This window comes from Falco peregrinus, chromosome 2 (assembly GCF_023634155.1).
Source record: "Falco peregrinus isolate bFalPer1 chromosome 2, bFalPer1.pri, whole genome shotgun sequence".
Taxonomy (NCBI): domain Eukaryota; kingdom Metazoa; phylum Chordata; class Aves; order Falconiformes; family Falconidae; genus Falco; species Falco peregrinus.
Window position 1 is genome coordinate 122,694,278 of NC_073722.1, and position 19,077 is coordinate 122,713,354.

Sequence of the window (19,077 nt, forward strand, 5' to 3'; positions counted from 1 at the left end):
CGGCGGCGGCGGCGGAGCGCGGCGGGGGCGTGGCCGCGGTGGCACCTGATCCGGCCCGCGGAGAAGGGGCGGGGTGGGCGCCTGCGCACGCGCGTCACGTGACGGCAGAAAGCGGGCGGCCGTTGGCGGCGCGCGTGGGTCACGTGGGGCGCCGTGGCACCGCCCCCTTCCGCGCGGAGGTCCGAATCTCGTCCCGCGCGCGCTTTTCTGCCCGCCTGGCTCCCGCGCCCGGCGGTGGCATCGGGCGCGCGGGCCGCGCAGCGCCGCTCCATGGCGATCGCGCCTGCCTCGCGCCGTGGCTGAGGGCTCCCGGGCCCCGCCAGCGCCCGGGGCATGGTGGGCAGGGTGGCCGTGCCCGCGGCGGCCGCCCCCCCCCGCCCTGCCCGGCAAGGACGGCGACGCTCAGGTGGGGGCGCGGAGCGGGCCGGGGGCCGCGGCGGGCGGGGCGGGGGCCGGCGGCGCTCTCGGGGGCGGGGGGCGGCCCTGTGCTGGGGGCGTTTGACACGGCGCCGCTGCGGGAGCGGGGGGCGTTCGGCGCGGCGGGGGGTGCCCGCTGCCCGGCGCCGCCTTCGCTCGCAGCCCGGCGGCCGGGAGGTTGCGAAGCGCCTTCCTGAGGCGGCCCCGCGGCCGGGGGGGAAGGACTCTGCCCCCGGCGGGGTGACTTGAGGAGGGGTCGGGCTCTGGTGAAGTGGGAGCGCTGGGAGAGTCCCTGGACTGTCGTGCGAGTGCATCACCCTGTAGGGTCTGCGTTGCCACCCGAGGTGCGGACTCTGTATTCCTTCCTTCTGCACGTTTAAAAGATGAAGCTTGTTCTTAAGATTCACGGATGTTTGCGGTAGGGTCACGCACCGTTCAGTGCTGGTGGCTCTCATGGTTGAGGGCTCTCCCAGCGCTCTGCTGAGCACCCCACGGTAACCGCCAGGGAGATCACCCCAATGGAAGTTGGCTTTTGGACCTCGGTGTTGGGAAGGTCTGAAGACCTTGTGGTCGCTGTCAGTTTTGGCGGTCTCAAAGCTTCAGAATGTGATTTTTATTTTTCTGAAATGGCAGAATCTTGATTTCGAGCTTAGATGGCTTTTGAAAACATGGAGATAAAGTTGGTGTGCACACAGTCTTAATGCATTGACAGGAGGCTTTTGTCCTCTGAAAAAGTGTTAGCATCACTATACTGCAAATACTGCTTTATATTACCACGCTAAGTCATCTTCAGTTTTTAAAAACTAAGGTTGACGTTAAACTTTTTTTATAGCCCTGCAAGAAACGGCGAGAGGAAGATACTTCTGTTAAAACAATCACAAGATATTTTTCGCCGTTAGCAAAACCAGTGGATAAAGTGTCGTCACCACCAAAACCCAGTAATATATTGGGTTATTTTAAAAAGACAGCTGTAACTGAGAAGGCTTCGTTACTGCTTGTAGCTGGAGAAAATGAAACGCCATTGGATGCTAATGGCCAAGACTGTAAGTCACCTTCTAAACCACCTTTAAAGCACAAGAGGAGAGGGAAGAGAGTTAATTTAAATAATACGCAAAGGGAGGCGAAAGCATCTGAGAATGAACACAAAATAGAAATTAGTAGTGATCACAGCAGAGAAACAGCAGGACTGAAACAAGACAGTAATGATTTTATTACCACTTGCACTTTAGTTGACCAAAAGAGTGCAAGAGAATTAGCAGAAGGTAACGTGCAAAGAAAGAACTTCCCAAACACTGCCATCTGCAGAAAAAACTCCAAAAAAATGGATTCTCAAATAAATGGAACAAAAAATAGGGTAAAACAATCAAGGAAAAGGAAGCACAAAGTAAATATGGATTTGTCTGAAAGTTTTTCGTCTGAAAACCAGCTGAATGACACATGTATAAAGGAAACTGAAGATAAGAAAAAGATGGTAACTCCTACAACAGCAGAGTGTGACGCTACTATTAGTGATCCCAGTTTTGAAGTTCATATGGATGATAAGACATCACAGGTACATAATGGTATAATAACGGTGTCATTTGAGGACTTCTTGAAGAGTCAGGGAGAAAATAACGTAGATCAGGTTGAAGACAAAAAGCCGGCAACAGACAATTCTGCTACAGCAAATGAAACGGACAGAAGTGGTAGTATTAGTGACCCAGAAAAGTGTGAGGAGTCTCAACAGGTGCCGCTTAGAACAGTAACTGTCCTTGCACAAATTCATTCCATTCCTCTCAGATTAGCTCCGTTACATAAGGAGAAAAAAGGCTCTAGGAAAATTGCTTCAATTTTTTTGAAGCAGAAGGGTTGCATAGGGGAAAAAGAAAGTAGCCCACCACTCTTGGACAGTGAACAAACTGAACAGATTTCTCAGAAAAGAAAATCTAATGTAGTTATTGAGGAAGAAGAACTAGAGTTAGCTGTGCTAGAGACTGCAGGGTCAGATTCTTTGAAGCCAAAATGCACTCTGGAAGAAAGGCATCAGTTTATGAAGGCATTTAGACAACCAACATCGGATGTAATAAAAAGTGGAGTTAAAAAGGCACCCGGAAAACAAAAGCAAGCCACTAGTAAGTCTTCAAAAGAAAAAGAAGGACCTGCAGATGACACTGCTTCAAATAAAGGATTAGAAAGTGGAGTACCAGAAGATTACGTGGATAAATATGCACATTCTGCTCCTAAAACAAATAGAGCTAAACCCAAAACACCTAGAAAGTTTCAGAAGAAAGGAAACAGAAGGAAGGCTTCAAAAACTGAGGAAACAAATGTCTCAAATACCAGCAATTGTAAGGATTCAGGCGCTAGTGTTCTTATTCAGGAAAACACCTTAGATGTAGAAATTTTATCAAGTCCAAAGGTGAATGAGAGAAGGAGGAATTTAAGGCAGAAAAAAATCAAAACATCAAAAAATGTTACACCTAAAAGAAACAGGATTAGAGATAGCTTTTCTGAAGATGGGCTAAGTAGCTGTCCTTTACAGACTTCTACACCAAAAGCAAGCAAGCAATCCTTGAAGAAAAGTAACCTGTATAAAGCAGAGGTGATTACTGTGCCCTTTGACGGAAGCAGCCCAATAAGGTAAACATTTTAGAGTATATTCTACATTTTTTGCACATTGTTTTCCTGTAAGTATTTTAAAACTAAGACATAATTTGATTGGAATGCATTCCAAAGCTGCATGAATGCAGATCATGCTAGGTAATACTACAGAAGAACCAAATCTGACTCAATAAATGTGCTTGTACTAAAGACATTTAAAAAAACCGAACAAACCCCAAAGAACAAAAAAAAAAACCAACCATCCACCACTTGGGGGGTTGCTTCGGTTTACAGCACTGTATTTAAAGGCTTTTGAAAATGAGATTTGGAGTAATGTTTCTGTTTATTAAAAAGTGAAAGTAATAATTTCTTAATACTTTTTTCCTAATTAGAATGAGGTTTACACGTATCAATGTGACTACAAAATCAAATAAAGCTGAAGCAGTGAAAAATGAAGAGTTTAACTCCAAAAATATAAAGGTAATTTATGTAACAGTTTCAGTATTTTGTCATTTACTATATGCGTATAATTGTATTAATATTCAGTATTGTGTAAGAGTTAGTATAATGTAATACAATGACAGTTCTCAGATGCCCTACGGTAAAATAATATTACTGTGATTTATGATAGTTTCTTGTACAGTTATTGTAACTTAAATTTTCAAGTGTGTCTTATCCATGTCAATCTACTTTTCATAACAGAAAAATCTAGTAAGGTAGTATGCTCATGTTCTGCAGGTTCTCAGTATGGGAACATACCAAGTTCTCAGTTTGGATACAGCAGAACAACTTATACTTCAGAACGTCACTGCCCGTATTTCATTTGTTTTGTGGACAGATTGGAGCCCTTGCAGGGCACTCACTGCCTTTTGAAAAGTATTTATATCACCTTGGTTTGCTCCTCCTTTCAAGTCTTTCATTTTCTTTTTGATACCGATAAAAATTTATTAAAATCATAGGCTTTTATGAATATGAAAATTATATTATGTGAACCGGCAAATATATTGCTATTGCTTGCTAGGTGTTTTGCTGCTTTTGTTCTTTGTTAACAGGTAAGCTCTAGTTCTAAAAACATATCCAAAGCAAAAGAGCTGATTGAAAAAGCAAAGGCTATACAGCATAACAGATCAAAGGTTAACGAAGACTTACCAGTCCCTGTGAGGCGCTCATCTCGACAGCGAGCTCTTGCTGAAAAGAAAAAATTACAAGAAAGTGAAGTAAGCCTGTATACTATGAGGCAGGGGGGAGGATATTTTGAAGTTTTTGTGATTCATTAAGCAACAAAAATGTTTCTTACCTTGCAAATGTTTCTTTTAAAGAATCAAATAAGGTACATATCTATGCAGTGGTATGGTGAATGTCATAGTAAGGTGACTGTCAGCATAGACTGGAAAGCTCATCCTTATGTAGATCTGTAACATGCGGCAGATGGTCGCGCTTGGAAGTGACTGTTTCTCTTTCCTAATGGACAGCAACGTGTCTCTTTCAAATGTGTATGTTTTAGACATTTAAATTTAGATGAGAGTAGTTCTGGCCTGTGTTTATATATTGGACATCTTATTCTATATACTATTTCTGTGTAGACAACAGTAATAAAAGTATTGTATAATTTTTTAATTATGTTTAAGTTCCAGGCTCTCTAGCTTCTTCAGTTTTCTCAGTACTGATCACTAAATTGTATTGTTAATAAAGGAGGAAAAGCTGTGTTTCCTTTCTTATTTTATTTGCTTTTCCTCTAGGAATCGGTAATCATTTTAGATTCAAGCCTGAGTGATGCCACTACTACGGTGCAGAATGTGAAGCGAAAGCATCTTCAGAGCTTAAATGATGTGCTGGGAAAAAAGTCTAGAAACTTGAAGGTTGCAAAGAACTCAAATGGTAATTGGGTTTTACTGAATGTGTTTAATTCTTATTAGTTATTGACTTTTATAAAGCTTCTTTTGCAGTACATTCATCTTTTCTTCTGATTTTTATTTTTTTAATACTATTCCAATATATTCCTTTTATAATAGGAGTTAACAGTGCAGAGGTTATTTACGCGTGCTGCTTTAATTTTTCTTCATTCAGGGAAAACAATTTGTTTCAAAACCTACCAGTAGTATACCATGTTTTGTTGTCTTCTAATTTGAGGGGCTTTTTTTAATGTTATAGAAAATAACATCTATAGTGATGAAATAACTAGAAATAAAACTATAATGAATTTTGTTAAAATACTCAGCTTCCCCTTAAGGGGAATGCCTAATGTTATGATATGGAACACAGAGATAATGAACAGAGAAGTAAGGTTAAATTCTGTATCAATGCTGACCTAATCATATTTTTTTTTTTTTCCTTTTTAAAGGAAAACCGGGATATCCACCTTCCTTCCTAGGCAGAAGTGCTCAAAACTCTGCAGGTGAACCAGTTGTGGTCTTTGATGAAAGCAGGTCAGTTTGCAAGATTGCAGTTGTTTAATAATCAAAACATATTTCAAGATTACTTTAACATTCTCTCATTGCACACATTTAAATACGCTTATGGAAATGTGATATAAAGGTTAAAGGGTGGTTTTTTTTTTTATACTGATCAATATGTTAATCTGCTTGCAAAATTTTGGGATTTTAGTGGAGAGTTCCTCAACCACTGTTGAGCCATTTTAGATGGTTAAAAATGTAGTTGATGATGACATAAAAAGAAATTCTGAATTGCATATAAAATTACAAAAAAAAAGCTTTTTTTAAATAAAATCTCTAATTTAACAATTAACATTAAATGTAAACTTCCTACATTTCAATTAATTTTAGCAGCTCTCCCAGACACTTTCTAACTTGAGTATAGAAGTGGATGTGATTAAATTCTGTTGTAAGCCTTACAAGCTATTAGTTCTAAGATTTATTTTTTTTCATTTCTCTTTTCATTAAAGCCAAGATGCATCTGAAAATTCTCAAGATGATGATCAGTTCAGAGCAAAACGTGAATTCTTGATGAGTGGATTGCCAGAGTCGCTGAAAAGACAGATTGCAAAGAAGGCAGCAGCAATGGAAGCGTACTCTCTTGCAAGTTCATGTTTTAAGACTGTTGTCCATGTACAGCAGAAGGATGACTGTAAGCTTTTTTCCAGCTATGTGTAAATGTATATAATAATTTCTAGTAAATCTTTGCAGAAAAGAGACTCTTGATCAGCAGAACTTACTATTATGACTGGAATAACTGGTAGTGTCTTCTTGTTTTGTGTCACAGTAAGAAAACAAAACTTACAAGCTTCCAGTGAGATGTTTGTGAATACACAATTTACAAATCAAATTGATGCTAAAGTAATGTACACATTCATGGGTGAGGATGCAAAATTCTTAATACTTAGTCAAAAAAGAGTCTTTCGAGTTTGAGTTTGGAGAATAAAGGTCAGGTTGGACTGATTGGGGATGAAGCTATTTTCTTCAAACAAAGGCAAAACGTTTCACAAAAGAACAGTCTGTTTCTTACCACTAAGTGAGGAAGTGTGCTACAATATTCTTCTGAAAGGGCGTGACAGAAAAGCAGAATGTAGAGTAGCACTTAACAGAGTTTATATTTGCAAACCAACCAATAAACAAACAAAATCCTTGGTGAGTATCTGTCGTACAGAGACCCAGTGAGGGCACAGGCGGTTATTTAGAGCAAGCAGAGCCCAGGAGCAACTTGCTGGAAAAATGTTGAATGCAGAAATGTGCAAATTTGTTCAGGTTTTGGGAGGTGAAATTAATGAAGATGAAAAGTTGATGCAGTGTAAGTTAAATAAGCTTGGCTTTGACCTGATAAAGATATCGTTAAAAGCATTTACTCTTAGTTAATGTAGGATGTTTTTGTCTGTGTTTATTGCTGTTTTGGTAATAAGTTTCCTCTTGGTTTTTTTTTTGGTGGGGGTTCTTTTGTAGGTTATCCAATGTGGAAATTGAAGTTGCCCTCATGCCCTCTGTTAACTAAGCTGAGGAAACTGAATACTGAAGTCACTAATGTCACAAAAATCACTCTCTCACTTGGTGAATTTTCCAGTGTGAGCTCAAAACTAACTGGAAACTGCTCTGCACCTGTGGTTAGTACTTCAAAATGGGGGCTTGTGTTACAAGAAAAATGAAAAGAAAATTGAAATTAGTTACTAGTTAGGACTTTTATTTTTAAAAAAATGTATAGTTTGAACCTGTTTCTGTTCTGGATGTTTTCTTTTTTTTTCCTTGGGTGTAATTTACCCATTCTGCATTGTAACATTAGGCAATTCCCGACGCTTTCTGTTAATCTGTGTTTAACAAGACAGTGACCAATTTAAATTATGCAAAACTGTTGTTGTTCTGTGTGATGTTTTTGAGTAATAACTGGTGGGGGGGGTTTTTTGTGTGTGTGTGTTACAGCTTTCTGGCCACCGACCAGTTTTTCCTGATACATTCAGGAAAGATTTACTAGATGAGATCATGTCTTCCAATTCTCAATTTCCTGTGAGAAAATACTTCTACAAGTTTCTGAAAAAGCAAACTGAACGGTTGGGTTTTGAAAACAGTATTCAAGGTTAGTAATCTACATAGGGAAAAATACACTCGTGCTCTATCTAGCTTAAAAAGGCAACCTGGAACTTCCAGAAATATGTCAGTGAAGGAATACTGTTGTTGGAAATAAATGGGTCCTCACACTTTTTTTACCAAATTCTTTTCATATATACATTTTTACCAAATTCTTCAAGTATGGCTTAAACATACATATGGTTGTAGTGGACATAGCTTGTAATTTTGTGGGGTTTTTTTCCTTAGAAAGCAGAGAGGGCACTGCAAATTCTGAGATAAATCAGAAACGTTCTGACAAGTGGAGGGAAACTAAGAGGAAAAGGAAAGAAACAGAAGACCACAAGTCAAAAAGAAGAAAACAAAGTGAAGGTACAGAGGCTGAAGCAAAATCCAGAGTTTCTCCTGTATCTGGAGAAAACCAGCGAGAGACAGGACAAGCCACACGCTTGGGAAAAAACAAGACCCAGAAACTAGATGTTGTGACAGAAGACACTGAATGTTTATCAGACCCAAATGCACTTTCAGGTAACTCCATTTCCTATCTGATTTTAATTCTGTTTGCATTGAGGGAATGTATATATGATGTATGTCAGCATTTTACTGTGATGCAAAAATCATACCTAGTCTTAATATTCTACTAGACTTGATCAACTCTTTCGTATGAAGAACTATTTTAAAATGGATGATATTTTTCTGTAGGTGTTGAAAAGGAAGACACGCTTTGGACAGAAAAATACCAACCTCAAGATTCCAGTGAACTTGTAGGGAACAAGAAAGAAATTGAAAGGCTACACAGGTCAGAAGTGGAAACATGGATCCATTATTATTATTATTATTATTTTTCATTGTATTACTTGATTATGCTTAAAGAAGCAAAGTCAGTTATTTTATGCTATGCTTGAATAACACAGGGTGTATGTTTGCGGCCTTTGTTTTGGTTTACTTCCGAAAAGTTCCAGAAAAAAATTGTCAGTTGGTGTGAATGATCTTTTGGTCGTAGTTCCTTTTTCCAGTAATACCTCAGTAGCCTGTATGGTGTGGTACAAAACAAACACACGAAATGCTGCATTAGTCTGTGGGATCAAATGAAATACTTAAGTAACAAATGCTTTTACCAGTTTACTAAAAACTACTTTTTGTCAGGTTATTTAAGCTCACATGCTATGAGTAAGAGATAGGTACCTACGAGTCTTGTCTGTTCTTCCCTACAAGCATATCTGATCCTAATCTTCATGCTCTGCCTCTGCTTTTGACAGTAATTTGGTGCTCAAGTCCATCTACTATATTGTGATTTCAGTTAAATTTTCTGTATGGGTTTAAGTTATTGTTGTGGCTCCTATGCAGAATTTAAAGGTCCATCTGACAAACAATGCTAAACTATGACTGATAAAGCATTTCCCACAATTTATTAAGTAGCTTGCCAAGTGACTTGGTTTTATACCAATCAGCTAGTAAATGGAGAATGAAGAAGGAATCCTTTTTTATAAAAGAATTGAGCAAACTCTGAACAATTTCTTTTTTTTTTAATCTGAAAGGACTTTGGTTTGAGAGGAATAACAAGTGGCTTATGTCCCCTAGTTTTACGTTCTGTTCCATCTGAATTTGGTTCACTTTATTCAGCAATTATTTTTCATTTTTATTCTGTTCCTTCCTTTTATAGTTGGTTAAAAGAATGGAAAAAAAGAGCTGACTTGGAAGAAAAAAGAAATCAGAAAGGGAAAAAGGAGGACAAAGAGCATGAAGGTGCTGATAGAATTAAAAATTATATAGCTTCTCTTTGTTAAATTTTGCAAAAAAAATTTACATGAATCCTTTCTTTTCTGTTAAAAAGATTCTACAGATTTTTTGGACAGTCTTGACTTTAGAGATAGTGATTCTGATACTGAGGAAGAGACTAACCTTTGCAATACAGTTCTGATAACTGGCCCACCAGGAGTAGGGAAGACTGCTGCAGTATATGCTTGTGCTCAGGAGCTTGGTTTTAAGGTTTGTGGCATTCTTTCCTCAGTGTCATTTTTCTTTTTTGTAACTAGTGATATGAGAGCATTCGTAATACAAGATGTCTAACTTTTTAAAAATGTAAATTAAATGCCATTGCAGATATTTGAAGTCAATGCCTCTTGCCAGCGTAGCGGTAGACAGATACTGTCTCAACTAAAAGAAGCTACTCAGTCTCATCAAGTGGATAAAAAAGGCATTAATGCACACAAGCCTTGCTTTTTTAACAGTTGTAGCAGTACCAAGTCACCAAGTAAGTTTCATGGTTATATCTGGGTGGTTTGGGGGTTGGGGTTTTTTTTTATTCTTTTTTTAGTTGGTTGTTTGGGGATTTTTTTTAGGAACTGAGTTCCCAAAACAATTTTTAGACAGCAGTTGTTTAAGAAAGATGGGAAACTGCAGTTTATCTGGCCATAATAATAAGAAAAGCTCTGTTGGTTAACAAAACTACATACCAAATTAAATAATGACGTTATCAAAATGACTGACTCTTGGTTATCCTCAGCTATTTCTGTAGTGCTGGAGTAAGTGCTATGGCACTTGATATTCAAGTTGAACAGAAAGCATTCACTATAACAGGAGAAAAGTAAAATAAGCAGAAATCAGCACAGTAAATCTGTCCTGTACTACATACAAAACCAGGGATTTGCTCTAAATTTGCCCAAGACATGTCAGTTTGAGATAACGTTTCCAGATAAAGTTTAATGTAAAACATATCTTGCAGAAAAAATGTATTCTCCAAAGAAAGTTGTTTCACCAAGAAAACCTCCACTGTCACCAAAAGGAGCAGGATTAAAACGAAGTTTGCCCCCTAAAACACTTGCAGACTATTTCAAAATTCCTTCCAAACGTAAAGGTAATGATGGAGCAGTAACATCTCAAGAAAAAAATAAAGGTAGGTATCACCATTTAATAATTATTTACCTTTGGAGATGGAAACAGTACACTGAGCTCCTGTATACGTGGAGCTGTGTGGGGAAAAGAGTAGAGCACACTTACTACACTCCAACTGCCAGCAGGAATTACTTAATGCATCTGGAATACACTTAACTACATAGGAAATAGCCATTACTCTGTATTACAGGGAAGTTAATTAGGGTACAGCCTATATGAAGTTCAGTAGGCTTTCCTTGGTTGTTTTGGGTTTGGGGTTTTTTTTTTCCAGAGCAGCTAGGTAAGAGAAGAAAAATTAGAATCTGTAGAAAAACATGCCTTTGTTACCTCAGTACCTGTTTCAGGTTGGTGTGGAATGGTCACTGTGCTTGGTGGAGACAGATGGGTTTTGGGTTTTTTTGTGTGTGTGTATATATATATACATAAAGTTTCTGCTACAGAATTAAGAGTTCCTGTAAAGCCAATAAATGTTTGATTACAGACATTGGATTTAAATACATAAAGGGCACGCTGAAATCTTTGAGTCGCTTAACATTGGAAGGTGTATTTCCAAATGTATCATGGGATCAGGAAGTCTTAAAGACAGGTCCTTAGAAAGGAAATAATATATTTGGACAACGAGTGGTTTTGCACAGACCATACAGAGGAATGCATGAGCGAAGTGCTGAATTGAGGCAACCAAGTCTAATCCTTGTCTTTTTGGGCAACCTTACTGCATTTTCTTGAAGGACTTGTATCTACTCCATGCCCCTGAGGCGTCATAGTTTGCAAACAGGTTAGGTGCAGAATTAACTTTACAGGTAAGTGAGCCCTTCACCAAACACAGTTTGATTCCCAGCAAATTTGTTGCAATTTTTTTTTTTTAATAAGAGACATCAGAAAAGGATGTAGGTCAGATCTAAGTTTTTGTGTCAGTGTAGATTTTCTTTAGCAGTTAATACTTGGGGTGATTTTGAAACCAGTGCCTAGAATGCATATTCATGGTTTCAGTCCTCCTTTGCTTCCTGCTCAATTCTTCACCCATCTGCAGGTAATACTCAGAAATCACTTAAAGAAAAGAAAGATGCTCAAATTAAGGCAATAAACAAAGAAGGAGAAGGAGGAGAACACAACAGGAAAAGTGCAACATCTCTCATTCTCTTTGAAGAGGTAAAATTCGCATGAAATATATGTGAGCAATACGTTGTTTCATTGTGTTTAAAGAATTTAACTTTCTTCTGCCCTTTGTCCTTAAGATTTCTGGGTAGATTCAAGTGTAGGCATTATCAGTTTCTTAAAAACTAATTCAGTATTTCATGATTTCATCCTTAGGAGTACTCTTTTAACCATGGATCATTATTTTACAAAGTTACTTTAAAAGATAAAGAAACTATCATCTATCAACCATTGTTCACTGTTAGGACAGTTTGCAGAATTCTGCTAATTTAACTCCTTTGATTATGTCAGAAGTGTTGGTTTATAATTTTACACTACTTAAATGCACTGAGACACTTTAACAGTCACCGTTAATACCCCAGTAATTACAATATCTAAGCCCACATTCAGTTCTTCTTTTCTGTCACCTCTGGCCCCAAAATGTCTTGAGTTTAAACTAAGAATACCAAATTACAGCCAAGAATGTAGTTTTAAGTAAATAAAGGAGGTATAGCAATGTTGCTAACTGTGGGCTGATCCTACAGAATACTAGTGAAATTCTATTAAAAAACAAAAGCCAAAAGCCACCTGGACATGGTCCTGGGCAACCTGCTCTAACTGACCCACCTTGAGCTGGGGGAGGTTGGACAAGGTGACCTCCCCAGGCCCCTTCCAGTCTCAACCAGTCTGTGATTTTGTAAGCCGCAGCATGGAAGACTGCGATCAAAGTGTTTTGTGCTAACAGGTGAACCTGGCACATGTATACTGTCATTGGCCACAAACATTCAAAAAATCTGTATTAATGTTAAGTCTTAGTCAGTTGTTAAAAGTATGATTGCGTTCACAGCTTGTAGTTATTGTTAAATTTTTTTTTGCACTTCGTTTTTTTCCTATAGGTAGATATAATATTTGATGAAGATGCAGGGTTTCTAAGCGCAATAAAGACATTCATGGCAACAGCAAAGAGACCTGTAATTCTTACTACCAATGGTGAGTACTGTTTGTTACAGTAGTTAAGCTTTACAGATAGAACCTCTTTTAATAAGATGGATTAAATGGTGATGGCTGAATAGAACTCCTAAATGTAAAATCAAATGAGTGAAGGCTCTTAAAGCCAGTATTTTAGTATTTGAATAAAGATACTGGCTGCTCTAATGGGTAAAGAAAATAATTAATTTTGAATACTGAATGTATCACTGATATCTCTTTATATAGATCCAACATTCAGCTTATTGTTTGATGGCTATTTTGAAGAGATCAACTTTAGAACCCCTTCCTTGGTAAGTCTGTGTTTGGAAATGCAGATATGTCCTAAGCAAGTAATTGTCAGCTAATTTAAGTTGGAAATTTAAATGTTGATGTAGGTTTATATTTATCTGATGTAATACATCTGTTTCATCAGAAGACTATTTTTTTCAGGTTTTATGCAAGGATGTGTAGGGTGCATTTACCTTTTACATGTAGAATTTTTATTTAGTAGCATGGAAGATTTATTTTCTTAACCACTTAGTATTTTAGAGAATTACAACAAGAACATCACTTCATCGCTTAACTTGGCTTTTAGAATGTAGCAAATAATTCCATAAATGATACATCTAATAGTTTTGATCTGAACACTGACTATGCCAGTATTGTTTTTTTCATTAAAAAAAGTATAGGAACTATTTTAGAAATACTATGGGTTATCCCTTTAACATAAACACTAGTATTCTGTAGAGCAAATAGTTTTATTTGCAGCTATGTATTATGTGAAAAACCTAAATAAATGAGAATCAGAAGGAACTTGCTTTTGAGAAGAGGAATTTTTTTTTAATGTGAAATTGCAATTGTCTGGTAGCCCGAAAGCTTTTCGGAGTTAAAAGAAAAAAGCCTTTAAAGTGAATATAGTTCACTAAAACTTGTTCGCTGGTGATGAGAAGCAAGGTGCACATGGTTTCAGGAACACAAGCAGAATGTGTGTGTTGTGTTTTGTTTCTAATGAGTTGAATTCCTGAATTGAACTTAATTCGCTGACATGGACTGTTTAGATTTGGTATTCTGCTTTTCTATAAAGGTTTTAATGTAACTATAATCTAATTTTCTGTATTAAAAAGAAAAATGTATTGCAAGCATAAATAGAATAATTTTCTCCTGTGTGACTTACCACAGTTGGATTTGTAGTTGTTTTCAGTGGTCTTTGTCTAACTTTTGTTTAGATGAACGCTGCTAGCTATCTTCAAGTGCTGTGTCTGGCTGAGAATCTACGAACAGATGTGAAGGACTTAGCTGCTCTGTTAACCACAAATAACTGTGATATCAGACAAAGTATTCTCTACTTACAATTTTGGGTGAGAAGTGGAGGTGGATGCTTGAAAGACAAATGTTTGGCCCATCATGGTAGGTTGATTTCATTTAATTAAAAACAACAATAATTCTCCATCTTAACATGAATTTGATGAAATCAAACCATTCTTAGACTTGTATGATTAAATGGTAACTTCCTGTAAGGCTCCTAAACGTTTGGGTAGGGTTTGGAGGTGGGGGTTGACCACTTCAAAGCCTTGTAAATACACTTAAGGAGCTAAAAGTTTTATTTTTATTGTACCTGTTTAATACCCATCATTATGGTACTTGTACTTAATTATCTCCCTTTTCACTTCCGAGAAGCAAAACTGGGCAAAGTAGGGAGCCAGCAGTTGTTTCCCTTCACCTCGGAGGTTGCAGTTCTTTATCTATTTAGCTGAGTTGTAGATAATTCACCTAGAAAGAAGAAGCAGAACTGAAAAAAGGAGAAAAATTGGACAGGCAAGCAGGCAGCAAGGGTGAGAACTTGGTCCGAAAGGATACAGGACGAGTATTCTCATCAGGTGTGGGTGTGTGAGACTGTGAATGAGTGACAGAGACTGGTGGGGCATAAAAGAAAGAACAGACTATTTTAGATGGTCACTTGCAAAGAAGGGAGAGCAGGCAGATCGCTAACACTTGAAGAAATGAAATGGGGATGATGGGTGGGGATGGGGATGACTGATTTCAGCTGTTACTCAGAACTGCAGCAAGAAGTGACAGTTACAGTATCCGTTATAAAAGGAATTGAGGCAAAGAGGGGGGAAAAAACAATTTCACGATGCATTGTTTCTTTTCAAGTAAAGCATGTTATCTTTGTGCAGGAGGAGATGAAACAGATAAAGCAAATCATGTAATTTATTCTGAAAAGACTACTGATTCCAAGATTGATTTTTCTCAAGCTGATGCACGCGTTCAGGAGTTTCCAAAATGTGATACAGGCTGTGTAGAGACATTGCTTGGCCTTAAGAATATCCTGTTGCCTTCAGAAGATTTGTTTACATTTCTTAAGGTATTTTTTGTAGTTTACTAGCTAATACTTTGAATGATTGCCAGATAATTAAGTGTAATTGTCACTACAAATAGCATCTTCTTGGAAGCAAATCTCTTTGAAAAGAGTTGTTGTAGAAATTAGGGGATTCTGTCATTATTAAGCAAAATCTGATTCTAAAATCTGAACCGGGGAAGTCTCCTGCAAGCAGAACAGTCCCTCGCCTCATAAAGACAAAGCCAGGACTATGGGAATTTCTGTAATAAATTATATATATGATAAGTTAATAAATTTTTCACGATTATTATTTTACAGCACAAAATCACAACCATGGACAAGTGGAATAAATTGATGCAGCTTCTCACAGAATTCCAGATGAAGAAAGTGGATTTTATATATAGTAATCTTGAACTTATTCTTCCCTTACCAGTGCAAGTTCTTTCAAACCAATCTGAAGCTTCTAACTCTATACTTGAAAGGTCTACCACAGTTTCTTTGAAAAGCAAATCTACTAACAGATACTGCTCTGGCAAAAAGTCTAAAAAGACAAAGAAGCAGAAGAGGCTTGAGATATTGTGTGATAGTGACTTATTTGATACTGAACTGAACTATTCAGCTGAATTCATAACTTTACCATCAGATAGTCCTCTATCAGGTGCTGAAGTGAATAAAGAGGAATCGCAATTTCTGATGAATAAAGAAGAAAGAGAAATTAAAACTAAAACCTCAGCAAAGGAGAAAAGGTCTGCACTTGTTTTTCAGTGTCTGAATTCGCTGACTGAATTTGTGGAGAACATGTCCTTCTTGGATTGCTATGTAAACACTAATACCGAGGAACCACTGGAGTTCTCTAAAGATGAAGGATTTAGTTGGACAAATGGCAAAATCAAAAATGGTCTTTGTGACGAATTCAGTATAGAAAATACTGATTGGTGGCGTTCCCAGAGCTGTAGTGAAATAAAAGCAGCTATTGAAGCACTCAGTTTTAACAAATGTTTTGTTAATATTTCACAAAACTTGGAATCCTCTTTGAGTACCAGTAAAACACCTGAAAGCGATCAGCTGGAGGGACTTACTTTGCATATTTCAAACACAAGAAATTGTGTATCCTTCAGTCAGTCAGCTGATTCAAGGTAAGACTTTGCTAGTATTTCTGGAATATAGTGCAATTATTTGTCAAGAAAAGCGTTTCACAGGGTGTAGGACTGTTTCACATACTGTGTATACACATATACCAGTATGACTGTTGTCAGTATGTCTCAAAACGCTGGAGTAGTTGTTCACTTGGCTTGTATAAGCTTAAATTAACTGCTTGGTAATTGCAAAAAGTGACTTTTCATGTTTGAGTAGCTTGACTGTAATGTTGTTCAGGGGTGGTAGCAATAATCTAGTCTGTTTACTGTAAAAATGAAGGGACAAACACCACCCCCACCCTCAAAAGAATAACAAACCCCAAAAAGAATGGCTTTTTCAAGGCAGACAGATGGATTGAAATAGATTCTGCAACTACTAGGCACGCAAATTTTTCATCCAGTGCCTGGTCATATTGGGTCTGTGTTAAATGCATAGGTGTTACTTGATGAAGACCTAACAAAATTCAGAGCAAAGTTATTGCAATTTTTTTGTAGTAACTTATGCTAACACGTAATAACCTTTAATATATTATAAAAGATCAAAGAATACAGTGCTGCTAGCAAGTGTGGATATGAAAGACTGTTTTAACATGAACAAATGATGACATAAACAAGTCATCATATGTGAAACTGGCATAACAGGTGAATAAAACCTATTCAAGTGCCTGAATATGAAAACAGGTTAGACCCTTACTGCTGTAAGTCAGTACCCAGATGAGCAATGTCAAAATGGGTCTAACCATCTAACCTGTGACCGAGTTTGGCCAATATAGGAGTTAAACATTGGAACTGATACTGACATTCTGGCAATTACAAAGTACATGATGCTTTTTATTTTTGAAGGCCACAGATGCTTTTGGTTACATTGTCAGACAGATGTACTAGATTGTGAAGACCTCCCCAGACTAGATTCCATAGCTGAGCTAAGAGCCTTGGCCAAACAGACCACTGTCTGTCATGTCTCTGTCTCCGTGTGTAACTTTGTAATGCTGTGTAAGCAGCACAAGATAACAAGTCGCAGGCATCTAATCCATTGGGATGCAGTTTTAGACATCAGTATGTTTACCAGAGTTTTAAACCAGATTTGATCTTAAAGGCACAGTCACTATTTTGTTCATTCTTGAATGAGAAACAATAAAGCTTCATTATCTATTTTAGCATTCACAAAAAAGCAGAGAAGAGGCTGGCAATCATCAGAACTGTATTTTCCAGAAGTCCTTTAAACCTGAGTAATAAGCAAGCCAGTATACTTGAATACCTCCCCAGTCTTCGCAGTATCTGTAGGTTTGAGAAGCTTAAAGAGCAAGGGAAGACTAAAAGAAGGTAAGCTTTTTGGTTTTCCTAAATCTTGCTACACTGTTATATACATGGTAGTTAATTTTAATAAAATAATTTGTCAAATAATTCTAGACAAGAAGGGTGAAAGTTTGCCTCTCCAGATAATAGGTGTTGCCTTGCATTTGGAAATAACTTATAGTTGTTATCCCTTTACTTTTCTTCTTATAGGTTTTTGCATTATCTTGAAGAGAGTCATCTTGAAATACCCAGACAAATGATAAATGGTCTGTGTTTGGACTTTCCTTAAAATCGCCAACCCCAGAAATACGTTGTGCCTAATGGTGATATTCTCACCATAGTTTGATTTTCATTTTTTTACCACGTTATTTTATTGTATATTCAGAGCTGATTGTATATTAAATTTCTATAAGTATTTAAAATTATGTATTTATCTATTGCATTGGTATTGCTCTCCACAACTGAAATGTGGGTTTGTTTGGTGCTTGTCCAATAAGTGCATTTATAATACTAAATGCACAAACTAATCAATGGGGACTCCTTCATACGATCTTTCTCTGTAATTTGTGTATCAAATAATAATAAGTCCTTTTGTAATGACCAACTGTCACAACTTCCACAGCAAAGTTGCTTTTTTCCAAGGAGACAGTTTTATTAAAATAAGCTTGTTTCTTTCTGAATTTGCAGTTGTGTTAAATAATTTGGGGTGGGAGGGGGCAGGGAGAGGATGCAACAAGTCTTCTAACATGTAAACAACTAATAAGAGCTCTTCACAATAATGACTGGGTAACAGTCTTTACAAAGCACTGTGCCTCAATGTACATAGATTTGCGTATGTTCATTTAATTTCCTTTCATTATTTCCAACTGTCAGGTCTGCATGTTAATCTCCTAAAAAGGTAGAGGAATGATTACTGTAGCTCAGGATGGTCTCAGAGATTAGGCAAGATTTTGTAAATAAAATTATGCCAGTGTTACTTTGGTTTCAGTAATATTTAACCACTTCTAGTCTTGTATATTGTGTTCTATTTTTATGCTTCATTTTGTATTTGGCAAGACTTCAGCCTGATTATTTGTGTTTGAATCTGGTTTTATATGACAATAATTTTGTGATACTTTGCTACAATTCTGAATATTTCCATTGTATGAAAAATAAGACTCCTAAAACTTGATGTTTTCAGTCAATAAAGATGATGATTATGGATTTTTTCTTTTTAACTGGAAACATTTCAGCCATGTACTTTTCCAGCTTTATATTGCAATCGGACTGTTCCTCTTCCTCAAACCGTGTCAGATTGGTGCCATGCAGTGGTATTCCACTTACCTCAGTGTCTCTAATAATAAGGAAGGCCATTTTCTAGTACATTCTGTTCTCATTATGTATTTTTAATGTCTTAAAGATGTTGTTCGGGAGTTGGAAATATTTATGAAAACAGTAAATTATTTTAAGCTTCTGCATTGTAGATAATAATTTTTATAGCTTACTCTTTTTGTAGCCCAGAATTATCAAATAGGAATGAAATAGTGGTGGCTGTTAAAATCTCTTAATGTATTGTTGTATCACTGGTCTAGAGCAACTCCTGTACATTTCTGTAAAAATAAAAAAATAATTTTTTAAAATGTTTAAAGTAGAAGTGTATCTGTTCCCTGCTTTATAAAGGCACTCTCTGTATACCTATATTACAGTGGGGACCTGCATAGATTGGAAACAGGCCCTATAAAGTATTATTATTTTAGGAAATTCATGGGTAATTTAAAAGACATAAAGTTGGAAAGCCATGGGAGACAACTAACCTCCTCTT

At 37.4% G+C, this 19,077-nt stretch overlaps 1 protein-coding gene across 1 annotated transcript; it reads left to right on the forward strand.

Annotated features, from left to right (window-relative positions):
- The first annotated feature begins 185 nt into the window (after window positions 1-185).
- Window positions 186-18,903, forward strand: ATAD5 (ATPase family AAA domain containing 5). Its single transcript, XM_055795369.1, is given in 24 exon segments — window positions 186-369; window positions 371-406; window positions 1,250-3,036; window positions 3,390-3,477; window positions 4,050-4,214; window positions 4,737-4,875; window positions 5,339-5,423; window positions 5,900-6,081; window positions 6,891-7,048; window positions 7,362-7,515; window positions 7,755-8,033; window positions 8,208-8,304; window positions 9,169-9,251; window positions 9,340-9,494; window positions 9,609-9,759; window positions 10,231-10,401; window positions 11,431-11,549; window positions 12,431-12,524; window positions 12,750-12,814; window positions 13,730-13,910; window positions 14,681-14,868; window positions 15,163-15,980; window positions 17,139-17,303; window positions 17,487-18,903. Coding segments are annotated over 24 exon segments (5,475 nt in total). The 5' UTR covers window positions 186-333; the 3' UTR covers window positions 17,566-18,903.
- Window positions 18,904-19,077: the final 174 nt, after the last annotated feature.